This window comes from Pseudonaja textilis, chromosome 5 (assembly GCF_049901715.1).
Source record: "Pseudonaja textilis isolate UNSWEBS1 chromosome 5, rPseTex1.2, whole genome shotgun sequence".
NCBI lineage: Eukaryota > Metazoa > Chordata > Lepidosauria > Squamata > Elapidae > Pseudonaja > Pseudonaja textilis.
In genome coordinates this window covers 70,679,379-70,692,421 of record NC_141994.1, presented here as the reverse complement: position 1 = coordinate 70,692,421, position 13,043 = coordinate 70,679,379, and the positions used below count along the sequence as shown (strand labels likewise).

Sequence of the window (13,043 nt, the reverse complement as noted above, 5' to 3'; positions counted from 1 at the left end):
ATACTCCAATAAAGATCATCATGATTCAGTTGTTCATAATCAAACAACTCGACTGCCTCGTCCTTACAACATCAAATATACAAGACACATAATGACACCACTCCTGCATGGGCTGTATTGGTTACTGGCATGTTTTCAGATGGAATGCAAGGTGCTGTTGTCACCTTTACAACCCTATGTGACTTGGGAACAGGTTTCTTGAGGGACTGCCGCTTTCTGAGAGTCTCTACCCATCCAATTCGATCTAGCGGGCTGGACATGCTGCTGGTCCCATCAACCAAAGAGTATCCACTGGCCAGCACTAGAAGATGTGCTTATTCAGCAGTAGCTCCTGGACTAAAGTAGCTTCTGTATTAAAGCTGGTTGCTGCTGTGAAACTGAAACTGAAACTTCTCTTCTCTGCTTGTGTTTTTAACAAGGGGTGGGTGGGGTTGGGTTGGATGACCAGGAGAGTTCCTTCTTCGCTAAAATGCTTGCTCATAACAGTTATGTTTAAAGACTTGGTTAAGCTGAAAAACATGTCACCACAAATATTTCCTACCTGGCTGCTTGCTGTAAGGTTTCCTGTTTCCATAAAATAGTTGAACGGCAAGTTCAAAAGGACATTCACCATAAATTGTATTGAAAAAGGAAGTGCCTTGTTCTTCTGACTCCAACTCACCAGAGAGGGATTCAGAATTGCCTGCTTTTGCAAAAGTATAATAAAATTCTTGTTTGTTGACTGTATCTCGTGGTCCTGAAAATTTGTTAAGAATTTGGGATCACCTAAATCTGACACTGCCCATATTCAATAGAATAACCTCTTCAGCTAACAAATAGTTTACAGGTCCCATTTCCCCATATTGGATCAGTGATTAAAATAAGGTTGGATTGTTTGTGTGTGTGTGTGTGTGTGTGTGTGTGTGTGTTTGTTTTCCACGTGGGCTTAAAATCTTCAGTTCTGTAGACTGCAAGAATAAGGATTCCCCTAAGAAAGATAATTTTTTTAAAGGTAGCAACCAAATAGTGGAGCTGAAATCCTCCAAAGGCAACAGCTAAAGAAGGCTTTATGCTGTCGCTGAAAACTTCTCCCTGTTCATTCATTTTAGCAGACTCAGTTTTGAGTAACACATCTCCCCAATTCCAGTGTCCTCTGATGAGGATGAACTTGGCTCCTGGGCCTTCAAGAGTGCCGGTACTGTATCATGGGATCGTCAGCCCAGGTGGGCTTAGGATAAGGCCAGCTTCTCAGAGACACTGTCCTCAATGGGCCAACCCCAGGTTATGAAGAAAGGACCGAGGTTTCTGTTGACTTCCTGAGAGAAGGTTACAACCTTAAATTATTGGGACAAAAATCCATTATTATATGTAGGATTAATAACCATAGAAAAAAGTCGAGTAATACTTACCCAGTGATGAGGGGAATCCTGGGAATTTTTTCAGACACAGAGAAAACACCATTTTCTCCCACATTGCCAGTGAAATACACTCCAGCCACACTGGTCACCAGGTTTTCAGGAAAACGAACCAGGACTGCCTCCTTCCCATGTTGAGATGACCAGTTCCAAGCTTGGCCACCAATGAGCAGTCCTCCACCTCTCTTCACAAACTGCACAAGGTCATCAGCCTGCACATCAACATAGGCATCTCTGTAGAATATTCCAAGTGTTGCACCTGGATGAACTTTTAATACCATTACTGAGTGAGGAGAACTTGGAGAGGGCATTTTTAAGGAATGGCAAGAACTGCTGAAGTTGTACCATGGCTTCATGCGCAGTGACCACCACCCGGCTTTCCCCATATTGAGCTGCAGCAATCAGAACCTGCCCATTTGAACCCACAAGTAGTAGGAAGGCTTGATCTCCTATGAGCAGAAGTTCACAAGGATTGAAATCTCCCTTGACATGGATGGACTGAATGCCTTGCAGCAGAAAATTGTAATCATGTTGGATATGTCTCGGGCTATCTGTTGGTCTGATAGAGAGAAAGAGAGTGAAATACCTCTCCCATGTTGACTTTTTCTGCACTTTAGAAATCTTTTGTGGTACACATCTTCGAACAAACTCTATTACTGAGGAGATGTGGCATTGAAAATGCCTTATCTTTCCTTTTCTACTGAAGCATATTTAGAGAAAACAAGTATCCAAGGATACTGTACCCAACACTGAGGATAACAATAGCACTTAGACTTATATACCACTTCACAGTGCTTTACAACCCACTCTAAGCTATTTACAGAGTCAGCATATTTCCCCCAACAATGTAGGTCCTCATTTTACGGCCCTCAGAAAGATGGAATGCTGAGTCAACCTTGATCCAGTAAGAACTGAAGGACCCTTTATTTCAAGACTAAGCTACAAATATTCTCCTTTATTGGCACTGCAACTATTCTGAAATTGTTTATTCACCCAAAAAAGGTTGGATTTCTCTGCCTATCTGATTAGAGTGTTCAAAAATGTTAGTTGCATTTGAAATTGGCAGAGGAAATGGAGGAAAATGAGAGAGAAAAAAGTTGGGAATCTGTACTGAAACTTCCGTTCCACTACAATCACACTTTGATTCCAGCGCAGTTGTGAAATTCTTTGGCACAGCAAATGTCTATCTGAATCAGAGGATCCCAAAAAGTCAGATTAGGCTAAAATAATGTTTATATGCACAGCCATTTCCTTGGTTTTATTTTGTTTTGGGAACTTGGCTGAAAGATGTGACACTCTTGGGACAACAATCATGTAAACTATTTGCAGATAGGATTATCAAAGCCAGAATTAAAGAGGTAGAATTATACTTACTGGGTGATGCTAGGGGTCATTCCATATTTTTTTCAGGGACAGAAAAGATCCCATTTTCTCCGTCCTTGGCAGTGAAATACACTCTAGCCACACCAGTGACCAGGTTTCCAGGAAATTGAACCAGGATTCCCTCCTTCCCATGTTGATATGACCAGTGCCAGGCTTGCTCACCAATGAGTAGACCCCCTCCTCTCTACTCTCATCAGCCTGTGCACTGTTGTAGGCATCTCTACTCCAAGGGAGCCCCCAAGTGTTGCATGTGGTTGAACTTTAATACCCTTACTGAGGAGCAAGTTGGAGAGGGCATCCAGGCTTCTGTGGACTCCTATAAGTGCTGTTGTGGAAGGCCTGAGCCAGTCCAGGGCATTTTTAATGAACATCAAGAACTGGGGAAGCATTAACATGGATTCATGGGCAGTGACCATCATCCGGCCTTTCCCACATTGCACTGCAGCAATCAGAACCTGCCCATTTGAACCTACAAGCACTGGGAAGGCTTTTTCTCCTGTGTGCAAAAGTTCACAAGCAATAAAATCTCCTGTGACATCGATGGACTGAACGCCTAGCAATAGAGAATTTGTCAGCCTTCAAGATCTTCTACTATTGCTTTGCATCTTTTGGCTGCCATAAGTAACGGGGGGAGGAGGGGGTAACTCTGGGAAGAGAGCTGGAGGTGTTACATTCTAGTGTTGTGTAAATGAGGAGGCGGGAGAGTATAAATTCCTGTTTAGGTTTCTATTTCTCGCTTAGCTTTCTTTTCTCTGCGCAGCTGCAAATCTTTATCAAAATATGCCAAGGTCAATGGACAGAGGCCTCACCACCACCTGAAGATGTCCACGTGATCATATTCACAACTTTTAATTGGAAGAATCATTTGAACTATTGGGGGTGGGAACATTTCCATCACTTTGTATATGTGATCTGCGCGCCTAATTTCTCAGATTCAGAATTCTACCGTTGCTACCACTTCATTTTCAGTAAAAGATATCTTTTCTCTAATTAAGGAGTCTTAGTATTTCTTTCCTGAATTTTGAATGGAGACAGAATTCCAATCATGTTGGATGTTGATGGAGCTATTTGTTGATCTGAAAGAGAGAGAGAGGGAGAAATATCTCCATATTTAATTTTTCATATATAGGTAATCCTTTGACTTACAACATCATTTAGTAACCATTCAAAATTACAACAGCACTGAAAAAAGCGACTTGTGACCATTTTTTCACATTTGATGACAGTTGCAGCACCCCATGGTCCCATGATCAAAATTCAGATGTTCGGCAAGTGGTCCATATTTAGGATAGTTCAATGTCCAGTGGGATCATATGACTCCTGTTTGTGATCTTGTGACAAGCAAAGTCAATGGGGAAGCCAGATTTACTTAACAACCATCTTATTAACTGAATAAATACAATGATTCACTTAACAACTTTGGCAAAAAAAAGTTGTAAATTGGGGCAAACTCACTTAACAAAGCTTTCACTTAGCAACAGAAATTTTGGGCTCAAATGTTGTCGTAACTCAAGGACTACCTGCACTCCAGAAAACTATTATGATACAATAGCCAAGTCTGAACAAATTGTTATTACTAAGGTTGTGTGGCAATAAAGATACCGTATCTTTCCTTGTCCGTAGAAGCAAATTTAGAAAGTACAGCTATCAAAATGCACTGAAATAATTTGTTAACAAGGAAGGGCCCAGTTTCTTTGTCTGTCTGATTAGAGGACTAAAGGTAAAGTTATATTTCAGTTTGGTAGAGGAAATTGTGGGCAGCAAGAGAAGATGTTGGGAATCTCTTTTGAAAGTGCTTCAGTGGCTTTTGATCCTTTGTCTTAACTGGATGATGTTCCCCTTACAATCAGACTTTGAGTCAATTCTCAGCATGTGATTCTTTGGTACATCAAATGAATGCCTGAATCACAGAACCTGACCAAGCTGATAAATTAGGGTAAGTTCAATGGAAAAGTTCAAATCCAAAATCTGCTCAATCAGTACTGTTAGGGATACACCCTAGCAGAATCTGCACAGCAGGCAGGCAGGCAGGCAAAATATGTGAGATAAACGTTTTGTAGCTTACACTCAGTAAAACAGATACACAGTGCTAATTAAATAGTTTATTCCAGTAAGAGTTATAGGATAGTCAAAACAGTCCATATATCATTCACTAATTCAGTCCGTCCAGGGATTATTCAGTTGCAAATTCCAGTGTCGAAAAAGAGAGGTCAGTAAACTTACAAATATCAGTCCAGTAATATCCTTGCAGTAGAGATATGAAGAAGTCAAAAACTCCTCTCTTCCTTCAGCAACTCAGCAGTAGGGGAAACACGCAGTTAACAAACCATCAATCCATGCAATCCAGTAATTGTCAGGTTCTCTTGCTCCCTCTTATGGTGGTTTCACACCGCACCCAAAATTACATGCTTTGCAGTTTTAAAGTGACACACACTTAAACTTACAATCATAGTTTATATATATTATTTTACCCAAACTATGTTAGGTAACCTATGTTATTCCTAACAAGTACTATTGGTACTTATGACCACAATTGAACCCAACATTCCATTGCTAAGAATGACTGTGAGTTTTCCCCCATTTTACGACCTTTCTTATCACAGTTGTTTAAGTGACCCACTGATTAAGTGACTCATGGAAAGATTTTTTTTCAGTTTCAAGTTTTTTATTTTATTTTATAATATATCCATATCAATGTGTTCTGTCTCACCTTTCCTCTTTCCCAAAAGATGAAAGAGTACAAACTCACAAAAACACAGGCAGGCATGCTGGCTCGGCCTTCACAGAGTTAATTCTGATAACTGATAATATTCTTGGCATTCCAACATGTCCTGCCTGCCAAGTCTGAAATAAATAAATAAAGTAAATAAAATTTTACTCACAGAAAATCACAAGGCAGTCCACAAAGAAAATCTGAAGTAAGGTTAAACTTTGTCCCATACAAAATTTCAGGAGAAAACACACCCACTTTTATCCCCTGTGGGGTGTGGCTCAATGACTCAGCTCACTCTCTGACCCTCCCATGCCTCCTACGTTGCTGCTCACGTTTCTCCCTACGACGCTGCTTAGGATCGAGCCAACACTCTTCCACTTTACTCCCTGTCAGGGGCTGCTCTGATATGCCTTCCTCCTGATTAATCTCAGGCTATTCCTCTCAGTAGTCTGATGTAACCTGAGGCATTATCAGGGAGGAAGGTCCTGGGAAGGAAGGCATTGCCAGAGAGGAAGGTCCTGGGGAGGAAGGCATTCCCAGTTCCTCCTCCTCATCTTCCAGGTCCTCTTTCTCTGACAGCATAGGCTTGGGAATTGGGGCCACAACATCAATGTGTGAACAGTGTGGCACCTCGGTATCATTATTTTAGTACAAATAAAAATAGTGCTATTCATATTTATTACATTATTACTTTGTCTTATTGTATAAAATGTGTATACTAATATTCTCCGTCTCTCTTATTTCTATTCCTATCCTAACTTTTAATCATACCACCATTATATTCAAAAGCAAATCTTTTCTATCTGTCATCTCTTGTCCGCTTTAAAGCTTTAATTATTCATTTTTTAACTTGCATCCCATATTCCTCTCTTGGATCTTTATCCCTATCTGCATATACATTTTGGTACAAATAAAAATAGTGATATTAATCAAATTTATTATCTTTCTCAGGCTTATATACTGTAGTTCTAATGTCAATACACATATCTGTATTAAGTTATAGACTTTCATTATTTAATTATTCAATGTTTCAATACATTATTCCAATGCCAATCAGAATATTGTTTAAACATACATAATGATACCATCATTCCATTTCTAATCTTTCCTCTTATTATTACTTTTGTCTTATTGTATAAGAATGTGCTGTTAAGTTAAGAATTAGTGTTAAGAATGCAGTTGTTAAGTTAGTCATATATTTGTTACTGGCTTCCCCATTGATTTTGCTCATCAGATGGTCACAAAAGGAGATCACATGACCCCAGGGCACTGTGACCATCATAAATACATGCCAAGTGTCCAAATTTCAATCACATGGTCATGGGGACACTGCCATGGTTGTAAGTGTGAAAAATAGCCATAAGTCGCTTTTTCCAGTGCTGTTGTACCTTGTTTCTCTGAAAATACAATCTACCCTGAAAGTAAGTCCTAGCTTGGTTTTTACATGTGCACCCAATATAAGCCTTACCCCCAATAAGCCCTAATTAAGATCCCACCCACTCCAGAGTGCACAGATAAAAATTAAACTAGGGTAGGGATGGAGTGGTGGTGGAGTTGCCCTACTACTTGCCTTTGGACAGTTGTAGCCAGGCCTCGCACACTCCAACACCTGCCTTGCTGGCCCATTTCTTCTGCAGCCAGCAAGGCTGGCAAGGCTTTCCTGAAGGCCTCTGGAGCTGAGAACAAAGCTCCGGATCAATCCAGAGCTCTCTTATCGGCTGCGGAGGCCTTCAGAAAAGCCTCACCGGTCATAGAAGAAGTTACTGAAGGCCCCTGACAGTGAAAAGGAGGCCGGGGGATGACGTATGCAAATGAGGTTAGTCAGTGGATGACACCCTGCCCCCCCCCAAAAATAAGACCTGGTGCCTTTTTTTGGTGGAAAAAATATAAAACAGGGTCTTATTTTCAGGAAACACATTAGTTTCAAATGGCCACTAAATGAAAGTTTGTTAAGTCTGTAAAACATTCCAACATCACCCCATTTTTACTATTTTTTTTTCAGAAGAGAGTGTATTTGTAAGGAAATGAAAGCGATGATTCATTACAGACTGTGGTATGTACCTTAATTCCTTTGCTCATTCTCACCACTACGGAGCTGTATTTTTCCTTTGTTTGTTATCACCTCTCTTGAGTTACATCACTGTGAAAATATGTAGTATCTGCTTAGCCAAACTGAGAATCAGCAGATGAATAAGGTAAGTTCAACTAAAGACACCTCTTTCCTTATTAGTAACTTGTTTTCTCCCATATATATTTTTTACACTACAGTGAAATTTAATTAAAATATCAAGTACAGATGATACAACCATGATAATATCTTTAAATATATGTACATTATAATTAAATAAAGGAAGCCCTTTTCTAAAAGGAAAAAGGGACAGTTCTTTATAGTATTAATGCAATATTAACATATTATCAAACTGTCTTTATATTCAGCCAGCAATTTAAAGACAGAACAGTGAAATATAGTTATCTTCATCTCATAACAATGGAGCAAAGGGCGAGACACCAGCACAATGCTGGGGTCCAAGCAAGAATAAAGGAAACTCCCCCAACCCAACCAAGGGTCAATTCAGTGACCAATCAGGATTATAGATTGACCACATGACATGAACTACATTTCCCATGAGGCATTAACTACATTTCCCATGAGGCATTCCCTTAAGGGGACAGCTCCCAATTCCCAATCAACTATATACTGTCTGAGCAGCACATATCTAATTGTGTCTTATCACTTTTAAATCTTTCTAGAAACATATTGTTTATGTTCTTATTTTTATAATATAAAAACATTTTAAAAATTATTTGATATCTGGAATGTCTTTTCCATCTACATAGAATAATTCTCTTATATGAAACCCAGTTTTGATAGTTTACTATTTTAGTTGCTTGGTTTTCACAATGCACTAAGCTATAGTTTGTGATATTATAGTTTACTCAATCAAGCTTAAGGATTATATTCATGCAATAGACTAAGCCAGAAACTATAGTTTACAAATCAGTCTGCTCAAATTCACGCAAGAAGATGAGCAAAATGAAAAATACATTTTTCATTCAGGTATGTTAGAATTTTAGCAAAGTTTGAGAACTTAAGAATCTGAAAAGTGTATTAGGTAAATACCAGTTTTTGGTTTCTTCTCCTTGTAAATATCATCTATATCATCATCAATTTTCCTCCACAGTTTTTGATCCATTGAAGAAGTCCAGAGCTGAGTAGGGCTATGTAACAGGGGTGGGATTCAAATTTTTTAACAATGGGTTCTGTGGGCGTGGCTTAGTTGGTGGGCATGGCTTGGTCATGTGACTGAGTGGACGTGGCTTGGTGGTCATGTTATTGGCTGGGCGTGGCCAACTCAATATCACTCACATCGAGGCATGCAACTCCTCACCTGGCCCCTCCTGACTGTGGGGATGCTGCAACAGACGTAAGTGTGAAAAATGGTCATAAGTCACTTTTTTCAGTGCCATTGTAACTTTGAATGGTCACTCCACAAAAGCAAAGTACCAGCAAAGGAGGGGGAAAAAAACTCCAGAGAGGTTCCTGAGACAGGAAGCCTAATCCTGCCAAGAATGTAAAAAGGGTTAACGGAGAGGCAGTTTCTGTAAGCAAGACCAGAATGCTTCCTTCCTGCCTTCCTTACAGGATTAGGCCAGTAATTTCTTCTAACAACCGGTTCTCCGAATTGCTTAGTATGTTAATAACCGGTTCTAGCGAATAGGTGCGAACTGGTAGAATCCCACCCCGGTAGAGTCCCACCCCTGCTATGTAATCAATACTGAAAACATTATTAGGATTACTTTTTAATGCATTAGATTGAAAGCCTTGAATGAGAAGCACCAATCATTCTAAGACTATAAATAATGAAGCATATTTTGACCCACCTCATCTTGGCAAGTGGGGCTTGGGAAAATTACCCGGTGTCCATCATTCTAAAACCAACATAATCAGGATCTAACTTTGTTTTCTTTCTCAATTTTAATTTGATTCATTTTGGAAAAGAGACAGCTCCCCCCCAAAAGCCAAATATATAATATTACACATACTTACTGCAGCTAGATTAGCTTTTGCACAATGTTGGAAACAAGCCGATATTCCAACAGAGGAAATGACCATTCGGAAAATAGTAAGCTGTGCAGAAATGGATAAACTGACCCTCGCACTTAAGGATAAAGAATCATCAGAATATTACAAGAGTTGGGAATGTTGGTATGATGTTGGTATGAACAAAGATAGATAATATAATAGTAAACATTATTAAACCGTAAAGGAGGTAGCAACTATATACTCGCATTAAGATTTAATTGTAAATATGACACCAATAATGATAACAAATAAGGAACCACAAACTGTCAATAATGGAATTGCCTTTTATTCATTTTTTTCTCTCTATTTTTCTATGTGTATGTGTTTGTTCATTTATTTTAATTGTATATTCAATAAAGCTTGTTTTAAAAAAAAAGATTGACAGGCAGCTGGGTGACTTTGGGCTAATCACCAGGGGAGATTGTGAGTTCTAGTTCTGCCTTAAGAATGACAGGTAGCTGGGTAACTTGGGGCCAATCACTCTCTCTATCAGCCTAATCTACACCACAGGGTTGTTATGGGGAACATAGAAGGAGGCAGGGGTGGGCTGCTACAGATTCCCCGGGTTCAGGAGAACCTGTAGCTAATGTTATGGTCGGTTCGAAGAACCCCCAAATCCCACCCCTGGCTGGCCCCGCCCACCCTTCCCCTCCCACAATGGCCCTCCCTTCCCAGGAGTCTCCACACGGCCCATTTTGGATGAGAGGTAAGTGCAGGAGGCTTGGGGAGGGCGAAAAACGGCCTCCCGGAAGTTCTAGAAGTTTGAAAACAAGCCCGTTTCCAGCCTCCGGAGACCCTCCGGAGCCCGGGGAGGCTGTTTTTGGCCTCCTAGAGGCTCAAGGAAAGCCTCCAGAGCCCAGGGGAGGTGAACCGCCACCCCTCCCGTGGTGCAAGAGGCCAACTAGGCCACGCCCACCATGGCCACGCCCACCCAGCAACTAGGCAGAGAACCCACTGGCAACATTTTTGAAGCCCACCCCTGGAAGGAGGGAAGAAGTATGTTTGCCTCCTTATTTATAAAAATAACAAGACGGGATAAAAATAAAAATAGATAGATAAATAAATAAAAGCCCAAGCTGGACCACTTTTAAAGCATCTACTTCAGTTTGAGCATTGTGGGACTTAAAAGGAGATGGGCAGTTTTACAAAACGGAGTGAGCAATGTCGTTTAGTGGGATTTGAGCTTGGCTCCTCATAAATTCAGTCATCAAACTTGGTTATAGTTTAGTCCAAGTGGGAACAGATATTAACAGCTAATCAGAGTTGGAAGGGACCTTGTAGGTCATCTAGTCCAACCCCCCACCCAAGCAGGAGACCCTACACCATTTCTGACAAATGGCAGTCCAATCTCTTCTTGAAAGCCTCAAGTGATGGCGCTCCCACAACTTCCAAAGGCAACTTCTGTTCCATGGGTTGATTGTTCTCACTGTCAGAAAGTTTCTCCTTATTTCCAGGTTGAATCTCTCCTCGATCAGTTTCCATCCATTATTCCTTGTCTGGCCTTTGGGGGCTTTGCAAAATAGCTTGACCCCTTCCTTCTCTCTGTGGCAGTTCCTGAGATATTGGAAGTCTGCTATCCTGTCTCCCCTGGTCCTTCTCTTTACTAGACCAGTCAGGCCCTGTTCCTGCATCCCTACGTTGTATGTTTGAGCCTCCAGTTCCCTGTTCATTCTAGTTGCTCTTCTCTACACTTTTTGTAGAGCCTCAACCTCTTTTTTATAGTTTGGTGATGGTCTTACTAAAGCTTTATAGGGTGGTATTAGTACCTCACTTGATCTTAATTGTATCCCTCTTTTAATGCAATTTAGGATTGCACTGGCTTTTTTGGCTGCTGCTGCACACGGCTGGCTCCTATTTAGCTGCTTGTCCACTAAGACACCCAAGATCCCTCTCCCAGTTACTGCTATTGAGTCTGGTTTCACTGAACCCAAGCACTGGTTTATTTCGACGTCCAAGAAGCCAATTGATCCTTCTCAGCCGAAATTACTGTAAAAAGAGACCCTTGAGAAAAACATAGTCGCAATATTTTTAAAATCCCCCAAAAATGGCCAAGGAGGAATTTACCTCACGCAGTCATCCGTGCCTCCGGGAAACCATTTTCCCCTCAATTTTATTCTCCCATCTCAAGTTTCTTCCCATTCCCTCCACCCCTCCCCAAAAAGGGAAAGTTGTTTTCAAACTGAACAATTGCTTCTCGTTTTTTGGTGGTGATCAGTCGTTTTGATAAGGAGTGTGTTTCACCCACAATCTGATTCTGCAGTGTGCAGATATAAATGCCATGAGCCCGTGCTGTTATGGCTAATGGCAAAATAAACAAAATATCCATTAAGAAGTCCACCAAGGGAGCTTTGAGTATGGGTAATCCTCAACTTACGACCATAATGGAGCCCAACATTTCCACTGCGAAGCAATCCAGTTGTTAAGTGGGGCTGTGGCATGTGTTATGACCTTTCTTGCCACCATTGTTAAGCAAATCACAGCCATTGTTAAGTGAATCATGAGGGCATTAAGTGAATCTGGCTCTCCCCCCGCTTGACTTGGCTTGTCTGGGAAAGTTACAAATGGAGATCACATGACCCTGGAAGAGAGCAACCGTCATAAATATGAATCAGTCACCAAGCGCCTGAATCTTGATCATGTAACCATGGGGATGCTGCAATGGTCCCGAGTGTGAAAAGAATAGAAGAGAGAGTAATAACTTTATTGTCATGTTGGAAGTTAAAGCCTACCTCTCTCCTAGGAAAATGAAATATTTTAGGATATACTAAAAAGGCAGAATATTTCCCCTAAAAGAGAAGTAGAAATTCAGAGAGGCAGAAACTCAGCCCTCCTATCTTTGTCAATGGGCCATTAAGGCCTTGGGCAGTCTATTCTACATAACAAAGATCTACTCCAGGTAGAGCCATAATAGGAATTGCCCAAAGCCCTTTCATTACATCATCATCATCCAGCAAGGCTCAACCAAGCCTGGGACTCAGGACTACCTACAGAGTTGCCCCTGCAGGGCCCCATGGGAATCTGATGACCAACCAGAATACAAGCTCAAATTCAAATCCCAACAGAGGGTATATAACTAAGGGTCTCTCAGCATCTTGCTCCTTCTTCTTTTCCTTCACCCAACATCCTGAATCAGGTGATCATCCTTTTCACTTTGGAGCTCCAAGCCAGGTGGTCCTGCTGTCCACCATTAAACCATCTTTCCAAACAGCTTCCATGTTTCCAGTGTCTTTCTTCCCCGCTTGGAACTGAACCCAGAAGGATATTTTCTTCCAACAGTCACTTTAAATGTACACTAATCAGCATACATTAAAACGAAATTTCATTGCATGCAGCTCTCAAAGGGTCTCCAACTCCAATAGACTCTACATAAACACGACAAAATAAATACTGTAAATATATAAATGCAAAGTTATGCATGAACCCACATATATTATATGGCACAGAGAAAGGACACAGTCCAGTTTGGATG

The 13,043-nt window shown here is 40.8% G+C and overlaps 1 protein-coding gene across 1 annotated transcript in view; it reads right to left on the bottom strand.

Moving 5' to 3' along the window:
* LOC113450694 (TRPM8 channel-associated factor homolog) overlaps positions 1 to 13,043 on the bottom strand; it is a 30,198-nt gene that overhangs the window by 13,821 nt on the left and 3,334 nt on the right. Inside the window, exons 2-4 of the mRNA XM_087935498.1 lie at positions 3,052 to 3,330; positions 1,389 to 1,677; positions 430 to 464 (exon numbers count right to left, since the gene is read on the bottom strand). Coding sequence (XP_087791624.1) covers positions 430 to 464; positions 1,389 to 1,677; positions 3,052 to 3,330 — 603 coding nt within the window. The remainder of the gene's footprint in view (positions 1 to 429; positions 465 to 1,388; positions 1,678 to 3,051; positions 3,331 to 13,043) is intronic.